This window comes from Haliotis rufescens, unplaced genomic scaffold, assembly GCF_023055435.1.
Source record: "Haliotis rufescens isolate VD_foot unplaced genomic scaffold, xgHalRufe1.0.p SCAF_12, whole genome shotgun sequence".
Taxonomy (NCBI): Eukaryota; Metazoa; Mollusca; class Gastropoda; order Lepetellida; family Haliotidae; genus Haliotis; species Haliotis rufescens.
In genome coordinates this window covers 23,312,052-23,334,456 of record NW_025963802.1, presented here as the reverse complement: position 1 = coordinate 23,334,456, position 22,405 = coordinate 23,312,052, and the positions used below count along the sequence as shown (strand labels likewise).

Genomic DNA, 22,405 nt, shown 5'->3' with positions numbered 1-22,405 from the left:
GTGAGTGAGTTGGGTTTAACGCTGCTTTTAACAGTATTCCAGTTATATAAGGCGTGTCAGCTTAATGTGGGAGGAAAGCCCGAAGTGATGCAGGTCTTAGACGTTTACCACTTCGGTGAAACCCACGAGCACGGGTATGATGCTGACAAACCTAGAAACATAATCGGAGCGAACCGGGATTCGAACCCACAATCATAGGTTTCTGGCGTGCCCAAGGGAAGCAACTCTGCACAGCGAATCGCGGCGCTTTAGACGACTGGGCCACCCGTGCCCCCTCGTAATATAGGAATCTATTGTACAAATTATTAGAAATCAAAGCTACATGTACGAAAGACAAACTTAATGATCACCTAAGGTTATTACATTATTGATATCTTGAGACAATTCAAGACGTACACGAGAAGCCATGCTATAAATAGATGTGTAATTAATGCTTTATCAACAGACTGATTAAGATAACCAATAATGACTTGAAGATTCGTCAAGAGAAATATGCGATCTTTCGCTTATACACTTCCTCAACGTACTCATGCTGTTTTGTCTCACCCCTGATGCTTTTGTTGCAATAAAAGCGGATGACAGATCAAATATGACTTTTTTGGGTAAATAATGTTTTACCTCAATAAACTTTCAAACGTCTTTTTAGTAATATCTGAAATCACATACGGAACGGCAAATGAAACACAATCCCATTATTCCGAACGCTAAAACCTTCTATATGTAATACTATTAAGGGTAGCTATGTTATTAACACACAGCAATTCATGTTGACATAATTGGTTTATGAAAAATAAATGTACCACTAGACCACTAGTATACAGACAGATGTAGAATGGTTTATATGCTTCCTGCAGTGTTTTATTGTACGATTAACTCCCACTCACCGTTTATTTCTTATTATATATATACACCTGTGGTTTGTAACGACTATACACGTCTATTCTACATTTGTCTAGTGGTCTGTCACGACTATGTACGTCTGTATGTCTATATGCTTAATGCCTGCCATAGTGAAATAGATTGCTCAGACGCTCGGGACGAACAGGAAACAAGAGGCATCGACTCGAGCGCCGACAATGACATTTGAAGCGCCTGGAAAATACTTCCAAATGACAGCGTGTCAGGTCTCAACCAGCATTTTGATCACGACAAGGCCTTTCCTACAGTGGTGTATTGGCCAGTCACGTCACGTCAGGGGGTCAAATTCCATGTTTTATAGGCACACGTCAGATATGTAGTCGAATATTGGTGTGATCGGTGGTGTACAGTGATAGGGAATGATGATAGGCGGTGGATGATGGCAGCAGGTGGTGTAGATATGGTGGTTGACTGCGGGAGGTGGTGTAGTTGTAGTTGATGGCGGGAGGTGGTGTAGATGTGGTGGTTGATGGCAGGAGGTGGTGTAGATGTGGTGGTGGATGGTGGGAGGTGGTGTAGATGTTGTAGTTGATGGCGGGAGGTGGTGAAGATGTGGTGGCTGTTGGCGGGAGGTGGTGTAGATGTGGTATGCTGATGGCGGGAGGTGGTGTACTCGTGGAGCCTGATGGCGGAAGGTGGTGTACTCGTGGTGAGTGATGGCGGGAGGTGTTGTACTCGTGGAGGCTGATGGCAGGAGGTGATGTAGATGTGGTGGTTGATGGCGGGAGGTGGTGAAGATGTGGTGGTTGATGTCGGGAGGTGGTGTAGATGTAGTGGTTGATGGCAGGAGGTGGTGTACTCGTGGTGGTTGATGGTGGGAGGTTGTGTACTCATAATGGCTGATGGCAGGTGGTGGTGTACTCGTGGTGGCTGATGGCGGGAGGTGGTGCAATCGTTGTGGTTGATGGCGGGAGGTGGTGTACTAGTGATGGCTGATGGCGTAAGGTGGTGTAGATGTGGTGGCTGATGGCGGGAGGTGGTGTATTCGTGGTGGTTGTGGCGGGAGGCGGTGTAGATAAAGTGGTTGATGTTGGGAGGTTGTGTACTCATGCTAGCTGATGGCGGGAGGTGGTGTACTCGTGGAGGCTGATGGCGGGAGGTGGTGTAGATAAAGTGGTTGATGTCGAGAGGTGGTGTACTAGTGATGGCTGATGGCGGAAGGTGGTGTAGATGTGGTGGCTGAAGGCGGGAGGTGGTGTACTCGTGGTGACTGATGTCGGGAGGTGGTGTAGATGTGGTGGTTGATGGCAGGAGGTGGTGTACTCGTGGTATGCTGATGGCGGGAGGTGGTGTACTCGTGGAGCCTGATGGCAGGAGGTGATGTACTCGTGGTGGCTGATGGCGGGAGGTGATGTACTCGTGGTGGCTGATGGCGGGAGGTGGTGTAGATGTGGTGGTTGATGGCGGGTGGTGGTGTAGATGTTGTGGTGTCTGATGGCGGGAGGTGATGTAGATGTGGTGGTTGATGGCGGGAGGTGGTGTAGATAAAGTGGTTGATGTTGGGAGGTTGTGTACTCATGCTGGCTGATGGCGGGAGGTGGTGTACTCGTGGAGGCTGATGGCGGGAGGTGGTGTAGATAAAGTGGTTGATGTCGAGAGGTGGTGTACTAGTGATGGCTGATGGCGGAAGGTGGTGTAGATGTGGTGGCTGAAGGCGGGAGGTGGTGTACTCGTGGTGACTGATGTCGGGAGGTGGTGTAGATGTGGTGGTTGATGGCAGGAGGTGGTGTACTCGTGGTATGCTGATGGCGGGAGGTGGTGTACTCGTGGAGCCTGATGGCGGAAGGTGGTGTACTCGTGGTGAGTGATGGCGGGAGGTGGTGTACTCGTGGAGGCTGATGGCAGGAGGTGATGTAGATGTGGTGGTTGATGGCGGGAGGTGGTGAAGATGTGGTGGTTGATGTCGGGAGGTGGTGTAGATGTGGTGGTTGATGGCAGGAGGTGGTGTACTCGTGGTTGTTGATGGCAGGAGATGATGTTGATGTGGTGGCTGATGGCAGGAGGTGATGTAGATGTGGTGGCTGATGGCGGGAGGTGGTGAGGATGTGGTGGTTGATGTCGGGAGGTGGTGTAGATGTGGTGGTTGATGGCAGGAGGTGGTGTACTCGTGGTGGTTGATGGTAGGAGATGATGTTGATGTGGTGGCTGATGGCAGGAGGTGATGTAGATGTGGTGGCTGATGGCAGGAGGTTGTGTAGATGTGGTGGTTGATGGCGAGAGGTGGTGTAGATGCGGTGGTTGATGGCAGGAGGTTGTGTAGATGTAGCGGTTGATGGCGGGAGGTGGTGTAGATGTGTTGGTTGATGTCGGGAGGTGGTGTACTCGTGGTGGCTGATGGCGGGAGGTGATGTACTTGTGGTGGCTGATGGCGGGAGATGATGTACTTGTGGTGGCTGATGGCGGGAGGTGGTGTAGATGTGGTGGTTGATGGCGGGTGGTGGTGTAGATGTTGTGGTGTCTGATGGCGGGAGGTGATGTAGATGTGGTGGTTGATGGCGGGAGGTGGTGTGGATGTGGTGGTTGATGGCGGGAGGTGGTGTAGATGTTGTGGTGGCTGATGGCGGGAGGTGATGTACTCGTGGTGGCTGATGGCAGGGAGGTGATGTACTCGTGGTGGCTGATGGCGGGAGGTGGTGTAGATGTGGAGGCTGATGGCAGGAGGTGGTGTAGATGTGGTGGTTGATGGCAGGAGGTGGTGTAGATGTGGTGGTTGATGGCGGGAGGTGGTGTGGATGTGGTGGTTGATGGCGGGAGGTGGTATACTCGTGAAGGCTGATGGCGGGAGGTGGTGTACTCGTGGTGGTTGATGTCGGGAGGTGGTGTAGATAAAGTGATTGATGGCGGGAGGTGGTGTACTCGTGGTGGCTGATGGCAGGAGGTGGTGAACTGATGGTGGCTGGTGGCAGGAGGTGGTGTAGTTGTGGTGGTTGATAGTGGGAGGTGGTGTAGATGTGGTGGTCGATGGCGGGAGGTGGTGTTCCCGTGGTGGTTGATGGCGGGAGGGGGTGTAGATAAGGTGGTTGTTGGCGGGAGGTGCTGAGATGTGGTAGTTGATGACAGGAGGTTGTTATGTTGTGGTGGTTGATGGCGGGAGGTGGTGTACTCGTGGCGGTTGATGGCCGGAGGTGGTGCACTCGTGGTGGCTAATGGCGGCAGGTGGTGTACTCGTGGTGGCTGATGGCAGGAGGTTGTGTACTCGTGGTGGTTGATGGCGGGAGGTGGTGTAGATGTGGTTGTTGATGGCAGGAGGTGCTGTACTCGTGGTGGTTGATGGCAGGAGGTGGTTTAGATGTGGTAGTTGATGGCGGGAGGTGGTTTAGATGTGGTAGTTGATTGCGGGAGGTGGTGTAGATGTGATGGTTGATGTCGGGAGGTGGTGTACATGTGGTGGTTGATGTCGGGAGGTGGTGTAGATGTGGTGGTTGATGGCAGGAGGTGGTGTACTCGTGGTGGTTGATGGCAGGAGGTGATGTTGATGTGGTGGCTGATGGCGGGAGGTGATGTACTCGTGGAGGCTGATGGCGGGAGGTGGTGTAGATGTGGTGGTTGATGGCGGGAGGTGGTGTAGATGTTGTGGTGTCTGATGGCGGGAGGTAATGTAGATGTGGTGGTTGACCGCGGGAGGTGGTGTAGATGTGATGGTTGATGGCGGGAGATGGTGTAGATGTTGTGGTGGCTGATGACGGGAGGTGATGTACTCGTGGTGGCTGATGGCGGGAGGTGGTGTAGATGTGGTGGCTGATGGCAGGAGGTGTTGTAGATGTGCCGGTTGATGGCCGGAGGGGGTGTAGATGTGGTGGTTGACCGCGGGAGGTGGTGTAGATGTGGTGGTTGATGGCGGGAGGTTGTGTATTCCTGGGGGCTGATGGCGGGAGGTGATGTACTCGTGGTGGTTGATGGCGGGAGGTGGTGTAGTTGTGGTGGTTGATGGCGGGAGGTGGTGTAGATGTGGTGGTTGATGGCGGAAGGTGGTGTAGATGTGGTGGTTGATGGTGGGAGGTGGTGTAGATGTGGTGGTTGATGGCGGGAGGTTGTGTATTCCTGGTTGGCTGATGGCGGGAGGTGATGTACTCGTGGTGGCTGATGGCGGGAGGTGGTGTAGTTGTGGTGGTTGATGGCAGGAGGTGGTGTAGATGTGGCGGTTGATAGCAGGAGGTGTTGTAGATGTGGCGGTTGATGCCGGGAGGTGGTGTAGATCTTGAGGTTGATGTCGGGAGGTGGTGTCGATGTGGTGGTTGATGGCAGGAGGTGGTGTACTCGTGGTGGCTGATGGCAGGAGGTGATGTAATCTTGCTGGCTGATGGCAGGAGGTGGTGTACTCGTGATGGTTCATGGCGGTTGGTGGTGTAGATGTAGTGGTTGACGGCGGGAGGTGGTGTAGTTTCGACGGTTGATGGCACGAGGTTGAGTACTGTGGTGGCTGATGGCGGGAGGTGGTGTAGATGTGGTGTCTGATGGCAGGATGTGGTCTACTCGTGGTGGCTGATGGCAGGAGGTGGTGTACACGTGGTGGCTGATGGCAGGATGTGGTGTACTGGTGGTGGCTGGTGGCAGGATTTGGTGTACTCGTGGTGGCTGACTGCAGGATGTGGTCTTCTCGTGGTGGCTGACTGCAGGATGTGGTCTTCTCGTGGTGGCTGACTTCAGGAGGTGGTGTAGATGTGGTGGCTGACTGCAGGATGTGGTGTACTCGTGGTGTCTGATGGCAGGAGGTGGTGTACTCGTGGTGGCTGACTGCAGGATGTGGTGTACTCGTGGTGTCTGATGGCGGGAGGTGATGTACTCGTGGAGGCTGATGGCGGGAGGTGGTGTAGTTGTGGTGGTTGATGGCAGGAGGTGGTGTAGATGTTGTGGTGTCTGATGGCGGGAGGTGATGTAGATGTGGTGGTTGATGGCGGGAGGTGGTGTAGATGTGATGGTTGATGCCGGGAGGTGGTATAGATCAGGGCCCCGTTTCACAAAGCGATCTTAGCGCTAAGTATGTCTTAAGTCTATGTTAAAGTATGGGAGTTACGATCATCTTAGCGCTACGATCGCTTTGTGGAACGGGGCCCTGGTGGTTGATGTCGGGAGGTGGTGTAGATGTGGTGGTTGATGGCAGGAGGTGGTGTAGTTGTGGTGGTTGACGACGGGAGGTGGTTTAGTTTCGATGGTTGATGGCGGGAGGTTGAGTACTGTGGTGGCTGATCGGCGGAGGTGGTGTAGATGTGGTGGTTGATGGCAGGAGGTGGTGTAGTTGTGGAGGTTGATGGCGGGTGAAGGTGTAGATGTGGTGGTTGACGGCGGGAGATGGTGTAGTTGTGGTGGTTGATGGTGGGAGGTGTTGTAGATGTGGTTGTCGATGGCGGGAGGTGGTGTACCCATGGTGGCTGATGGCGGGAGGTGGTGTAGATGTGGTTGCTGATGGCAGGTGGTGGTGTACTCATGGTGGTTGATGTCAGGAGGTGGTATACTCGTGAGGGCTGATGTCGGGAGCTGGTGTACTCGTGGTGGTTGATGTCGGGAGGTGGTGTACTCGTGGGGGTGGATGTCGGGAGGTGGTGTAGATCAAGTGATTGATGGCGGGAGATGGTGTACTCGTGGTGGTTGATGTCGGGAGGTGGTGTACTCGTGGGGGTGGATGTCGGGAGGTGGTGTAGATAAAGTGATTGATGGCGGGAGATGGTGTACTCGTGGTGGCTGATGGCAGGAGGTGGTGTACTCGTGGTGGCTGATGGCAGTAGGGGGTGAACTCGTGGTGGCTGATGGCAGGAGGGGGTGTAGTTGTGGTGGTCGATGGCGGGAGGTGGTGTACCCGTTGTGGTTGATGTCGGGAGGGGGTGTAGATAAGGTGGTTGATGGCGGGAGGTGCTGAGTTATAGTAGTTGATAGCAGGAGGTTGTGATGTTGTGGTGGTTGATGGCAGGAGGTGGTGTACTCGTGGTGGCTGATGGCAGGAGGTGGTGTACTCGTGGTGGTTGATGGCGGGAGGTGCTGAGATGTGGTAGTTGATGGCAGGAGGTTGTGATGTTGTGGTGGTTGATGGCGGGTGGTGGTGTACTCGTGGTGGCTGATGGCAGGAGGTGGTGTACTCGTGGTGGCTGATGACGGGAGGTGGTGTAGTTGTGGTGGTTGATGGCGGGAGGTGGTGTAGATGTGGTGGTTGATGGCAGGAGGTGGTGTACTCGTGGTGGTTGATGGCAGGAGGTTGTGTACTCGTGATGGTTGATGGCGGGTGGCGTGTACTCGTGGTGGCTGATGGCGGGAGGTTGTGTACTCGTGGTGGCTGATGACGGGAGGTGGTGTAGATGTGGTGGCTGATGGCAGGAGGTGGTGTAGTTGTGGTGGTTGATGGCGGGAGGTGGTGTAGATGTGGTAGTTGATGGCGGGAGGTGGTGTAGTTGTGGTCTTTGATGGTGGGAGGTGGTGTAGATGTGGTGGTTGATTGCGGGAGGTGGTGTAGATGTTGGTAGTTGATGGCAGGAGGTGGTGTAGATGTGGTGGTTCATGGCAGGAAGTGGTGTACTCGTGGTGGTTGATGGGAGGAAATGGTGTAGATGTGGTGGTTGATGGCGGGAGCTGGTATACTCGTGAAGGGTGATAGCGGGATGTGGTGTACTCGTGGTGGTTGATGTCGGGAGGTGGTGTAGATAAAGTGATTGATGGCGGGAGGTGGTGTACTCGTGGTGGCTTATGGCAGGAGGTGGTGAACTCGTGGTGGCCGATGGCAGGAGGTGGTGTAATTGTGGTGGTTGATGGCAGGAGGTGGTGTAGTTGTGATGGTTGATGGCCGGAGGTGGTGTAGATGTGGTGGTTGATGGCAGGAGGTGGTGTACTCGTGGTGGCTGATGGCAGGAGGTGATGGGTGATGGTGTAGATGTGGTGGTTGACTGCAGGAGGTGGTGTAGTTGTGGTGGTTGATTGCGGGAGGTTGTGTACTCGGGGTGGCTGATGGTGGGAGGTGGTGTATTCGTGGTGGCTGATGGCAGGAGGTGGTGTAGTTGTGGTGGTTGATGGCGGGAGGTGGTGTAGATGTGATGGACGATGGCAGGAGGTGTTTTTCCCTCATGGCGGTTGATGGCAGGAGGTGGTGTACTCGTGGTGGCTGATGGCAGGAGGTGGTGTTCTCGTGGTGGTTGGTGGCGGGAGGTGGTGTAGATGTGGCGGTTGATGGCAGGAGGTTGTGATGTTGTGGTGGTTGATGGTGGGAGGTGGTGTAGATGTGGTTGTTGATGGCGGGAGGTGGTGTAGATGTGGTAGTTGATGGCAGGAGGTTGTGATGTTGTGGTGGTTGATGGCAGGAGGTGGTGTAGATGTGGTGCTTGATTGCAGGAGGTGGTGTACTCGTGGTGGTTGATGGCAGGAGATGGTGTTCTCGTGGTGGTTTTTTGCGGGAGGTGGTGTAGATGTGGTAGTTGATGGAAGAGGTTGTGATGTGGTGGTGGTTGATGGCGGGTGGTGGTGTAGATGTGGTGGTTGATGGCAGGTTGTGGTGTACTCGTTGTGGCTGATGGCGGGAGGTGGTGTACTCGTGGTGGCTGATGATAGGAGGTGGTGTAGATGTGGTGGTTGATGGCGGGAGGTGGTGTACTCTAGGTAGGTGGTGTAGTTCTGTTGAAGGCAATGAGGGAAAGAGCACATATATGTAGTTGTGAGAAAAACAAAAGTAATAAGTACAAAAGTACATCCAATACCCTGTGCCGACCAGTCGTATATATCCGACAACTTGTACCGCCCAGCCGTATATGTGAGTCACCCTGTTCCGACCCTGTACGCCCAGTCGTATACATCCGACACCCTGTACCACCCAGTCGTATACATCCGACACCCTGTACGACCAGCCGTATACATCCGACACCCTGTACCACCCAGTCGTATACATCCGACACCCTGTACGCCCAGCCGTATACATCCGACACCCTGTACCACCCAGTCGTATACATCCGACACCCTGTACCACCCAGTCGTATACATCCGACACCCTGTACCACCCAGTCGTATACATCCGACACCCTGTACCACCCAGCCGTATACATCCGACACCCTGTACCACCCAGTCGTATACATCCGACACCCTGTACGCCCAGTCGTATACATCCGACACTCTGTACCACCCAGTCGTATACATCCGACACCCTGTACCACCCAGTCGTATACTTCCGACACCCTGTTCGCCCAGTCGTATACATCCGACACCCTGTACCACCCAGTCGTATACATCCCACACCCTGTACCGGGCAGCCGTATACATCCGACACCTTCTTCCCACCCTGTACGCCCAGTCGTATACATCCGACACCCTGTACCACCCAGTCGTATACATCCGACACCTTGTACCACCCAGCCGTACACAACCGACACCCTGTACCACCCAGCTCTAAACAACCGACACCCTGTACCACCCAGTTCTATACAACCGACACCCTGTACCACCCAGCCGTATACAACCGACACCCTGTACCACCCAGTCGTATACATCCCACACCCTGTACCACCCAGTCGTATACATCCGACACCTTGTTCCCACCCTGTACGCCCAGCCGTATACATCCGACACCCTGTACCACAGTGTCGTATACATCCGACACCCTGTACCACCCAGTCGTATACATCCGACACCCTGTACCACCCAGTTGTATACATCCGACACCCTGTACCACCAAGTCGTATACATCCGACACCCTGTACCGGCCAGTCGTATACATCCGACACCTTGTTCCCACCCTGTACGCCCAGCCGTATACATCCGACACCCTGTACCACCCAGTCGTATACATCCGACACCCTGTACCGGCCAGTCGTATAAATCCGACACCTTGTTCCCACCCTGTACGCCCAGCCGTATACATCCGACACCCTGTACCACCCAGTCGTATACATCCGACACCCTGTACCGGCCAGCCGTATACATCCGACACCCTGTACCGGCCAGCCGTAAACATCCGACACCTTGTTCCCACCCTGTACGCCCAACCGTATACATCCGACACCCTGTACCTGCCAGCCGTATACATCCGACACCTTGTTCCCACCCTGTACCGGCCAGTCGTATACATCCGACACCTTGTTCCCACCCTGTACGCCCAGCCGTATACATCCGACACCCTGTACCACCCAGTCGTATACATCCGACACCTTGTTCCCACCCTGTACGCCCAGCCGTATACATCCGACACCCTGTACCACCCAGTCGTATACATCCGACACCCTGTACCGGCCAGTCGTATAAATCCGACACCTTGTTCCCACCCTGTACGCCCAGCCGTATACATCCGACACCCTGTACCACCCAGTCGTATACATCCGACACCCTGTACCGGCCAGCCGTATACATCCGACACCCTGTACCGGCCAGCCGTAAACATCCGACACCTTGTTCCCACCCTGTACGCCCAACCGTATACATCCGACACCCTGTACCGGCCAGCCGTATACATCCGACACCTTGTTCCCACGCTGTACCACCCAGTCGTATACATCCCACACCCTGTACCACCCAGTCGTATACATCCGACACCCTGTACCGGCCAGCCGTATACATCCGACACCTTGTTCCCACCCTTTACGCCCAGTCGTATACATTCGACACCCTGTACCGGCCAGCCGTATTCATCCGACACCCTGTACCGGCCAGTCGTATAAATCCGACACCTTGTTCCCACCCTGTACGCCCAGCCGTTTACATCCGACACCCTGTACCACCCAGTCGTATACATCCGACACCCTGTACCGGCCAGCCGTATACATCCGACACCCTGTACCGGCCAGCCGTATACATCCGACACCTTGTTCCCACCCTGTACGCCCAACCGTATACATCCGACACCCTGTATCGGCCAGCCGTATACATCCGACACCTTGTTCCCACCCTGTACCACCCAGTCGTATACATCCCACACCCTGTACCACCCAGTCGTATACATCCGACACCCTGTACCGGCCAGTCGTATACATCCGACACCTTGTTCCCACCCTGTACGCCCAGTCGTATACATCCGACACCCTGTACCGGCCAGCCGTATTCATCCGACACCCTGTACCACCCAGTCGCAACATCCAACACCCTGTACCACCCAGTCGTATACATCCCACGACCTGTACCACCCAGTCGTATACATCCCACACCCTGTACCGGCCAGCTCTATACAACCGACACCCTGTACCACCCAGCCGTACACAACCGACACCCTGTACCACCCAGTCGCAACATCCAACACCCTGTACCACCCAGTCGTATACATCCCACACCCTATACCACCCAGCCGTACACAACCGACACCCTGTACTACCCAGCTCTATACAACCGACACCCTGTACCACCCAGCTCTATACAACCGACACCCTGTACCACCCAGCCGTACACAACCGACACCCTGTACCACCCAGCGGTATACATCCGACACCTTGTTCCCACCCTGTTCGCCCAGCCGTATACATCCGACAAACTGTACCGGCCAGCCGTATACATCCGACACCCTGTACTACCCAGTCGTATACATCCGACACCCTGTACCACCCAGTCGTATACATCCGCCACCATGTACCACCCAGTCGTATACATCCGACACCCTGTACCACCCAGTCGTATACATCCGACACCCTGTACCACCCAGTCGTATACATCCGACACCTTGTTCCAACCCTGTACGCCCAGCCGTATACAACCGACACCCTGTACCACCCAGTCGTATACATCCCACACCCTGTACCACCCAGTCGTATACATCCGACACCCTGTACCACCCAGTCGTATACATCCCACACCCTGTACCACCCAGTCGTATACATCCGACACCCTGTACAACCCAGCCGTATACATCCGACACCTTGTTCCCACCCTGTACGCCCTGCCGTATACATCCGACACCCTGTACCACCCAGTCGTATACATCCCACACCCTTTACCACCCAGTCGTATACATCCGAAACCCTGTACCACCCAGTCGTATACATCCCACACCCTGTACGCCCAGTCGTATACATCCGACACCCTGTACCACCCAGCCGTATACATCCGACACCTTGTTCCCACCCTGTACGCCCAGTCATATACATCCGACACCCTGTACCACCCAGTCGTATACATCCCACACCCTGTACCACCCAGTCGTATACATCCGACACCCTGTACCACCCAGTCGTATACATCCCACACCCTGTACGCCCAGTCGTATACATCCGACACCCTGAACCACCCAGTCGTATACATCCCACACCCTGTACCACCCAGTCGTATACATCCGACACCCTGTACCACCCAGTCGTATACATCCGACACCCTGTACCGGGCAGCCGTATACATCCGACACCTTCTTCCCACCCTGTACGCCCAGCCGTATACATCCGACACCCTGTACGCCCAGCCGTATACATCCGACACCCTGTACCGGCCAGACGTATACATCCGACACCCTGTACCACCCAGCCGTATACATCCGACACCCTGTACCGGCCAGCCGTATACATCCGACACCTTCTTCCCACCCTGTACGCCCAGCCGTATACATCCGACACCCTGTACCACCCAGTCGTATACATCCCACACCCTGTACCACCCAGTCGTATACATCCGACACCCTGTACCACCCAGTCGTATACATCCGACACCCTGTACCACCCAGTCGTATACATCCGACACCCTGTACCGGGCAGCCGTATACATCCGACACCTTGTTCCCACCCTGTACGCCCAGTCGTATACATCCGACACCCTGTACCACCCAGCCGTATACATCCGACACCCTGTACCGGCCAGCCGTATACATCCGACACCTTGTTCCCACCCTGTACGCCCAGCCGTGTACATCCGACACCCTGTACCACCCAGTCGTATACATCCCACACCCTGTACCACCCAGTCGTATACATCCGACACCCTGTACCACCCAGTCGTATACATCCCACACCCTGTACGCCCAACCGTATACATCCGACACCCTGTACCGGCCAGACGTATACATCCGACACCCTGTACCACCCAGCCGTATACATCCGACACCCTGTACCGGCCAGCCGTATACATCCGACACCTTCTTCCCACCCTGTACGCCCAGCCGTATACATCCGACACCCTGTACCACCCAGTCGTATACATCCCACACCCTGTACCACCCAGTCGTATACATCCGACACCCTGTACCACCCAGTCGTATACATCCGACACCCTGTACCACCCAGTCGTATACATCCGACACCCTGTACCGGGCAGCCGTATACATCCGACACCTTGTTCCCACCCTGTACGCCCAGCCGTATACATCCGACACCCTGTACCACCCAGCCGTATACATCCGACACCCTGTACCGGCCAGCCGTATACATCCGACACCTTGTTCCCACCCTGTACGCCCAGCCGTATACATCCGACACCCTGTACCACCCAGTCGTATACATCCCACACCCTGTACCCCCCAGTCGTATACATCCGACACCCTGTACCACCCAGTCGTATACATCCGACACCCTGTACCACCCAGTCGTATACATCCGACACCCTGTACCGGGCAGCCGTATACATTCGACACCTTGTTCCCACCCTGTACGCCCAGCCGTATACATCCGACACCCTGTACCACCCCGTCGTATACATCCCACACCCTGTACCACCCAGTCGTATACATCCGACACCCTGTACCACCCAGTCGTATACATCCGACACCCTGTACCACCCAGTCGTATACATCCCACACCCTGTACCACCCAGCCGTATACATCCGACACCTTGTTCCCACCCTGTACGCCCTGCCGTATACATCCGACACCCTGTACCACCCAGTCGTATACATCCCACACCCTGTACCACCCAGTCGTATACATCCGAAACCCTGTACCACCCAGTCGTATACATCCCACACCCTGTACGCCCAGTCGTATACATCCGGCACCCTGTACTACCCAGCCGTATACATCCGACACCTTGTTCCCACCCAGTCGTATACATCCGACACCCTGTACCACCCAGTCGTATACATCCCACACCCTGTACCACCCAGTCGTATACATCCGACACCCTGTACCACCCAGTCGTATACATCCCACACCCTGTACCGGGCAGCCGTATACATCCGACACCTTGTTCCCACCCTGTACGCCCAGCCGTATACATCCGACACCCTGTACCACCCCGTCGTATACATCCCACACCCTGTACCACCCAGTCGTATACATCCGACACCCTGTACCACCCAGTCGTATACATCCGACACCCTGTACCACCCAGTCGTATACATCCGACACCCTGTACTGGGCAGCCGTATACATCCGACACCTTGTTCCCACCCTGTACGCCCAGTCGTATACATCCGACACCCTGTACCGGCCAGACGTATACATCCCACACCCTGTACCACCCAGCCGTATACATCCGACACCCTGTACCGGCCAGCCGTATACATCCGACACCTTCTTCCCACCCTGTACGCCCAGCCGTATACATCCGACACCCTGTACCACCCAGTCGTATACATCCCACATCCTGTACCATCCAGTCGTATACATCCGACACCCTGTACCACCCAGTCGTATACATCCGACACCCTGTACCACCCAGTCGTATACATCCCACACCCTGTACCACCCAGTCGTATACATCCGACACCCTGTACCACCCAGTCGTATACATCCCACACCCTGTACCGGGCAGCCGTATACATCCGACACCTTGTTCCCACCCTGTACGCCCAGCCGTATACATCCGACACCCTGTACCACCCCGTCGTATACATCCCACACCCTGTACCACCCAGTCGTATACATCCGACACCCTGTACCACCCAGTCGTATACATCCGACACCCTGTACCACCCAGTCGTATACATCCGACACCCTGTACTGGGCAGCCGTATACATCCGACACCTTGTTCCCACCCTGTACGCCCAGCCGTATACATCCGACACCCTGTACCGGCCAGACGTATACATCCGACACCCTGTACCACCCAGCCGTATACATCCGACACCCTGTACCGGCCAGCCGTATACATCCGACACCTTCTTCCCACCCTGTACGCCCAGCCGTATACATCCGACACCCTGTACCACCCAGTCGTATACATCCCACATCCTGTACCACCCAGTCGTATACATCCGACACCCTGTACCACCCAGTCGTATACATCCGACACCCTGTACCACCCAGTCGTATACATCCCACACCCTGTACCACCCAATCGTATACATCCGACACCCTGTACCACCCAGTCGTATACATCCGACACCCTGTACCGGGCAGCCGTATACATCCAACACCTTGTTACCACCCTGTACGCCCAGCCGTATACATCCGACACCCTGTACCAGCCAGCCGTATACATCCGACACGTTGTTCCCACCCTGTACGCCCAGCCATATACATCCGACACCCTGTACCACCCAGCTGTACACATCCGACACCCTGTACCGGCCAGCCGTACACATCCGACACCCTGTACCGGCCAGCCGTATACATCCGACACCCTATACCGGCCAGCCGTACACAACTAGAACTTGATCATTGAAAATGTTACCGGTAAAAGGATTATGATTTGACATGTTGTGTATGCTTTGTTAATATAAACAATTTTCTGATTCATGAAAGAAGCATTCTATTTCAACCATTCAGTGTTTTTTGTTTAGAAGTTGTAAGATCAGTCTTCTTGAGGACAAAGGGAACAGATTAACTGTATTGACATTGGATACCCATCACATTGATGCACACACATCAGTTGTTAACGTCAAATTGTTACACACACATCAATTAATAACATCACATTGTTACACACATAAGTTAATAACATCACATTGTTATTCACGTCAGTTAATACCATCACATTGTTACACACGTCAGTTAATAACATCACATTGTTACACACGTCAGTTAATAACATCACATTGTTACACACGTCAGTTAATAACATCACATTGTTACACACGTCAGTTAATAACATCACATTGTTACACACGTCAGTTAATAACATCACATTGTCAACTGTTGCAATCCGTGAATGTTACATTCTTTCACATAATGATATTTCCACCTCTTCGGTTTCAGACGTGTGGAACAACCGCGGGCGACATGTACGTGTTCTGCCTGTCAACTGCACTTGGGGTATGTGGGGGTCTGCGGTTTTGGTTATATAGGCGAAAGTGGCGGAGAACCGAAGTCGAACAAAACACAACCAAACACTGTCTTACCTTGAACGACTGTACTATGATTATTATGTTCCTGTTCCTGGCTCTATGATAATACACACGTTGAAGGCCTCACATATCCTAGTGTGTACATTATCTGCTACGTCATGTCGGGATCGTTTGAAGCGTTTGTAAAATGACCACGGCAGCTTGCGTTCCGCAGAATGGACAATGTCATCTTTTGAAAGCGAATCGTGTTTGTTACATAAAATAGTTTCTCCGCTTGTCACGCCGCACAATCACAAGTGTACTCTGCTAGTCACATTGTACAGATGTCAATGACGGGGCTGAATACACTATGTATGATCAATGTATGACGGTCACATTGAAATGTAGTGCTGTAACACCCGCCTGCTGTCGACAATGCCCATTGTCACGCAGAACTTTGCAACCTCACGGAAACCCCCCCCAAAAACAACAACAACAAACACACAGCAACAACAAAAACAACAACAACAACAACAACACACACACACACACACACACACACACACACACACACACACACACACACACACACACACACACACACACACACACACAGTGTCTGGCTCCCTTGTGTTGTGTTCGCAGTATATATTTACTAACACTACGGCGTGAATAAGATAGGGGTGATACTTTCTCCCAATATCCTAACAAAACAGAAGAGCTTATTCCGTAATCCCTGCAGTAGTATGTCACTCTGGACCAACTTTACCAACTGCTAGTCTTTATTATAAACACGACCCCTCCATCAATGTTAAAATTGATATTCAAAATGTAAAGCACCCTGCCATAATCAAGTCAACGAGCAGTAGCGGGGTACAGCAAAATTTTGGGTTCGCCTTGGCGGCCAGGAATTCCTTTGGAATCTAAACATTAAACACGGCATGCTAGAATTTCCTTAACTATATTCTTGCAGAGACTGGATTGAGAATGAAAGTATACACCCATGTTTGATAGTGGCTAAAAATAAACAAGAAATGGCTATTTAATAGTGCTGTATTTGATACGGGTATCATAGTTGTGTTTTGGACCCCGGGTTTGCAGTGTTTCGGCAACTCAGACTAGTAACGTTTTGATAACGTTTGTATTATTTAGGTCAAATCCAATTTTGAAGTGTACGCTCTCCAGTTATCCCCTCAATGTGTATCTCTAATCACGATTCTTATAATTATAAACGATTACTATTTCCATAAACCCTAGATGTAATCGTAAATACATAAGCACTTGGCTTTACATTGGTCACTAAACATTCTTTGTTTCAAAACGCCCAATTTTAAGTTTAAGAAAATTTGGCCTCTCTCTCTGCATTGACGAAAAAGATTGTTACTATTGTGTTAGTAATTTCTGACTCCTTAAATGGTATTATAAGTGATCACACAATTGAATGCAGAAGTGGACTGCGCGTACCAGTTGTACATTATGCCCAGTTGGGATGCACGCATGGCTGCAGTGTCTGCTTGTCAGCCTCATCCTCTAACTGTCCTGAGCCCATCCAGGTAACATGGTGACTCGGTAACGCGGTATATAACGGTTTAGTTGTTCATAATAATAACTTAGTTACTGCAGAAAGGTAGAATGTGTGGTATTTGTTTCTGATAATTCGTGTATTTGGTTTAGAAGATAAATGTCCTAAATACAAGGCTACACAAGGAGTAATTTAATAAGTAAACCAAGATTCGACTAACCGATACATACATACTCTATGTAGATGTGAAGTGACGTGGTGTTATATACTCGCATACTGCGATGTTAGAAATATTGCTTGAAATTGTGCCAGTCAGCACTATGTATAGCTGGCCTTGACAGGAGGACACCAGAATATATCCAGAATATATCATTGTATTCACGTTACATGTGTATGTACCTCATGAAATGTGTGTGTGTGTGTGTGTGTGTGTGTGTGTGTGTGTGTGTGTGTGTGTGTGTGTGTGTGTGTGTGATTACCGAAGCAGCAATCAATTAATACCCATCACCTCCCCACAAACCATGTTGTTGCAAACAAACCAAGACACAACAAATATTGCTACAACATATGCAGCAAAAATACATGTTCCGGATTTGTATATAGTAAAAAACCCGGAAATCCTCAAGTCTTCCGTTTAAAAGAACAGTGGAGATAGTTTACATAATGACATTGTTGATCAACATGTTGACAACGTCTCTGTACAGTTGAGGCATGTTGTTAATTCGTTGTTTATTATTTTAAAATTTGGAACAATATGAATTAGAAATGAAAATAGATTAGTAACTGTATCAAATTGAATTACTGAATAAATGAATTACCCGATGTCTTAATATCAGCTAAATTTGCCTGAGTGCGGCGACACTTTAATGTGCGTCTAAATGTGTTTACATTATCAGTGGTCGCTCCTAACTCATGCCGAATGTCGCACAGGCTTGACCACAAACTGACCGGAAGTCACGAGGTTGGGATCGTTTATGACCTTGCTGTATTGGCAAGTCGATAGCCTCAGATCACCTGCTAAGAATATCTTAAATTTCGCACCTGCGTAATTGGCGCAACTATATGCATCGTTAAATTTCTCACGCGATTGGGATGAATAATTCTGTCATGGATTTGAAATGACTTTTTGACGCGGTAAAAAAAACAGTGCAGGTATATATAATACAAAAGTCCAAAGATGAGCTGTATAATTTACTCAACCGGTTTTATGAATTTGATTTCCAAGAGTTTATATATAAACCTGTATGTTCCAATGATAATAAAACTGAATATTCCTCCGGAATAGCATTCTTGGTAAATAAGTGACACAATCTATATAGCCTGGTATTATCAGGCATGACGTGAAGGGAGACAGGCTTGCTCAATATGGACCTTTATCCTGAATAACCTGGCTGCACAGCATCTTGTACAAAGAGTGTAGACATTGTAAATGAAGTGGATAAACGTAACCGAGACATAGAACGTTTTTTTCATAAACATTGTGTGGTGCAGTACAATCTCAAAATAGTGGAACTTGTCAGATCACCGGCTGCCATTGTCTTCACGATGTTGTTGTGAGGTGATGCATCAACAATATGATGAACACGAAGTAGGCGATGCTACCAGCCTGTTCGGAAGTGGCGCTTAAGCGAATCCAGAAACTATATATAATTATATCTCAGAAATATATACACCTGGGTGTATTTAGAATTGTTCTGTTGTTTCTACCGGTAAATGTAGGACGCTATTTTAGTCATGTCAACAGGGAGGATACCCTTATACAAAAACAGCTCTTCGACAATTTGGGATTGACTCCTTTAGAGGATGCGGTCATCACTGTATCATAACGGTACTATACCTAATAAGATGACGTGTCACGTACACCCAACACACAAGACGTAGCATTCAATGACGAGGCGCTGAATGTACTCGGCTGTGTGCGTATCACAGCTCACACACTCGGCAGTACCATTATAGCAGTGCCATAATCGCACTTGCACTCGATATGTGTCTGAGATCTGGAGCGATACGGCAATACAGACCAACAATAATTACAAGAAAGCCCCCCTTGACGAGGAAGCAATCAATCCACCTCCTACCTGCAGCATTGTATTGTTTCACAACCTTGTCACGTACTCGTGTGGGGGTCAAAAGGGGAGGGGGTTTCAAACAACAATTTAAAACGTTTAATAAATATGTTGAGAATTGGGTAGCGTCTGTTAAGCGTATATTTTATATATTACGCGAGGGGTTAATTCTAAAGGACTTTACGATGCTCTTGTTCAGCCTGAAAGAAGACGACGAGTTTCAAACCTTGGTTGCCATTGGTGCCCTAAGGAATAGCTAGATTGCAACAAGGCTGTAACATCTTATTTGCGAAAACGACTAAAGTGTTTGAGTAGCAGTAATCAAACTCATTACTCGTAAATGTACTTTGACTCGAGTCGAGTTACTACTCTAAATGTTTTGTTCCTTTTTAAAGGGCTGTCATTTGGCTTATAACAAGAAAAATAACGTTTTTTTCCGCTTTGGAATTTTTTCTTCACCCTAAAGACACCAATTGTTACTCCGGGGCCACTCTGACGTCACTGTCCAATCAAACAGCATTGCCTATTGGCATCTTTCTGTGCGTTAATGGTATGACGGAATTACGATACGAGTCGTAATCACCCGCCTGACAACCCTCCAAGAGTGACCCTTCCTTATGATTGCGACGCTTATCTGGCCAATCACATCGTGCAGTCTCGACATTGTAGAAAACCGAGAAGAGACCGGAAGTGGGTCACATAGTTACTTCCCTTGGCCGCCTGGACTACGTGCAGATTACCTCGGGGCCTGTCGGGAAGGGTGGAGAGGGGGCAGCCTTATCAGCACCCATCTAACCCCCTTGGGCAATCAGCAACATTGCAGGCGATTAATTTCATTGTTTCATTGCCTACGATGTGAATTTAAATCTCGGCTCTTGAGAGACCCCCCAAGACAGAAATAACTTGTAAACAATACATGGTCAAGACGGTCCGTGGCATGCTAAGTACCCTGGTCGCGCTGCAGGACAGTTGGGTTGTGTTCACCACTTGTTTGCCTACACAAATAATCATAATTAAAATCAAAGTCAACACAGCAGGCTGAAATGTAATATCTTTATAATACTTGACGAATTTTATTATAGTTAGGACGGTAGCTGAAGGCGCATCAACAGTGTGAGCTACTTCTGCCTTGACATCAAAGCAGCAGCGGACATATTAAAATTCTTTCGTTTCTTTATATAACTTTATCACATACATGTATATTAGGAAAAGTGTGTTTTATTTACATTCCGAAAACACAGCAGGATATTTCATTGTCTGGCTGCCTTTTTACACTGGTGATGAAATCTCGAACGTGTAATCGATGCTAAAATATTTGAAAGAACGTCATTTATATGACAAGCACATCTTGGTTCTAGTCAAAGAAGACAAAGAAAATCCCATTTATTTTAAAACAACTCTCACGATATTATTTTTTTTATTTACGTTAGCAAAAAAGTCGGTTTATTGTAGAATGTAAGATTTTATATGCTGCAAATATTGCGTATATTTTGCCACCTCTCCGTTAGTGTTGTATGCGATGGACTGTGGGCTCGGGAGGAAGGAGTATTCAAACAATGAAACTATGGTTTGGATATATTTATGAACAATTAAATTCTTCAAATCTTTATTTTAAAGAAAGGTTAAAGTCTATAGAAATCACATGTAATAGATATTTTAAAATAAAATTGAATTTTCTTTTTAAATTGAAATAATTTTGATAATACCAATTTATATATACATGTTGGCAGGAACGAGTCTAGCTGATAAAAGTGGTAACAGTGGTATTGGGAACAATGTGTAAATTGCTCGTGCAATATCAATGTTATGTTTTGATAAAACCTAACATCCTTTGAAAGGACCTATGACTTGTGGGCCATAATTAAAAGTGATGGACTTTTGTAGATGGTGTTGTACATTCAATTGAACTCAGTATATAAATGTGGAGACTATCAAACTTGGATAACCTGCAACGTGTTAAATTCTAGTTATTCTCTGCTTTTATTTATCACTTGTTATGTTGGATTGCATATATTTTAAACATATTTATTTCACAAATAAGCTGTGAAGCTGGATTGGTAAACAAGTAAAGGCTTATCTTAATACCGCTCCAGTGGTCATACACTGTCATCAGTTATTATGTACAGTCACGGGTAAGTAATAAGGTGATTATTTTGCATAAAAAACAGTTGTCGACTCTGTTCATGCTAAGGGAAAACATTGTCAGCAAAAATCAGATGTGAGTGCAAGTTTTTTTGCACTTGGACAAAATTTGACAATCTGCCCCAGGGTGATATGAAATTATGAACAGATTTTAGTATTTCAAACTTAATCTTTGCAAGGAAATGTGCATTTCCATAACGAATAACGTTTAGAACATAACCTTTAGAGTAAAAATACATGTTTCTTCGTGTGCCAGTGTAGTTGGTACAAGTAAAGAAATAGTGAAGCGCATCTTCATGGTGGTAGCCACAAGAACAATTTGGAATCGCATATGCTTTATTAACCCCTTACGCTCCGCACTATAAACCTTTTTGTGATGAGGAATATAGCTTTTGTGTATTTTTAGTTTTGTTAGGAGAACACGTATTACTGTAAAAATGCGATATTCTCTTAAAAATATAAAAGACAAATGAACAAAAATTGAGAAAATACAAATAATTAGTGCAACCCGACGCAATCTTCTTCATCTTGATGCAAGACATTTAGTATTCAGAAGAAGAATTGTTTTATTACATAAATCTTTTATATACATCTATAAGTGAAATAAAACACACGTGTAGATGGCCCAGCCATATGGCCTTCATTCTATTTATCTACAGTAAAATTAATTTGTGCAATTACA

General features: G+C 49.8%; 2 protein-coding genes across 2 annotated transcripts; both read right to left on the bottom strand.

The window, feature by feature from the left end:
- Positions 1-2,056: 2,056 nt before the first annotated feature.
- On the bottom strand, positions 2,057-6,344 carry LOC124111685 (mucin-2-like). The gene is made up of 5 exons (XM_048393726.1): positions 5,966-6,344; positions 4,990-5,775; positions 4,084-4,780; positions 3,775-3,954; positions 2,057-3,566 (listed from the first exon to the last, which is right to left on the bottom strand). The coding sequence occupies exons 1-5, from the start codon at positions 6,342-6,344 to the stop codon at positions 2,057-2,059; spliced, it is 3,552 nt and encodes a 1,183-aa protein (XP_048249683.1).
- A 121-nt stretch (positions 6,345-6,465) lies between these two features.
- Positions 6,466-14,370, bottom strand: LOC124111686 (extensin-1-like). Its single transcript, XM_048393725.1, has 4 exons — positions 14,176-14,370; positions 9,895-10,074; positions 8,396-8,508; positions 6,466-7,876 (listed from the first exon to the last, which is right to left on the bottom strand). The coding sequence occupies exons 1-4, from the start codon at positions 14,368-14,370 to the stop codon at positions 6,466-6,468; spliced, it is 1,899 nt and encodes a 632-aa protein (XP_048249682.1).
- Between the last annotated feature and the right edge of the window lie 8,035 nt (positions 14,371-22,405).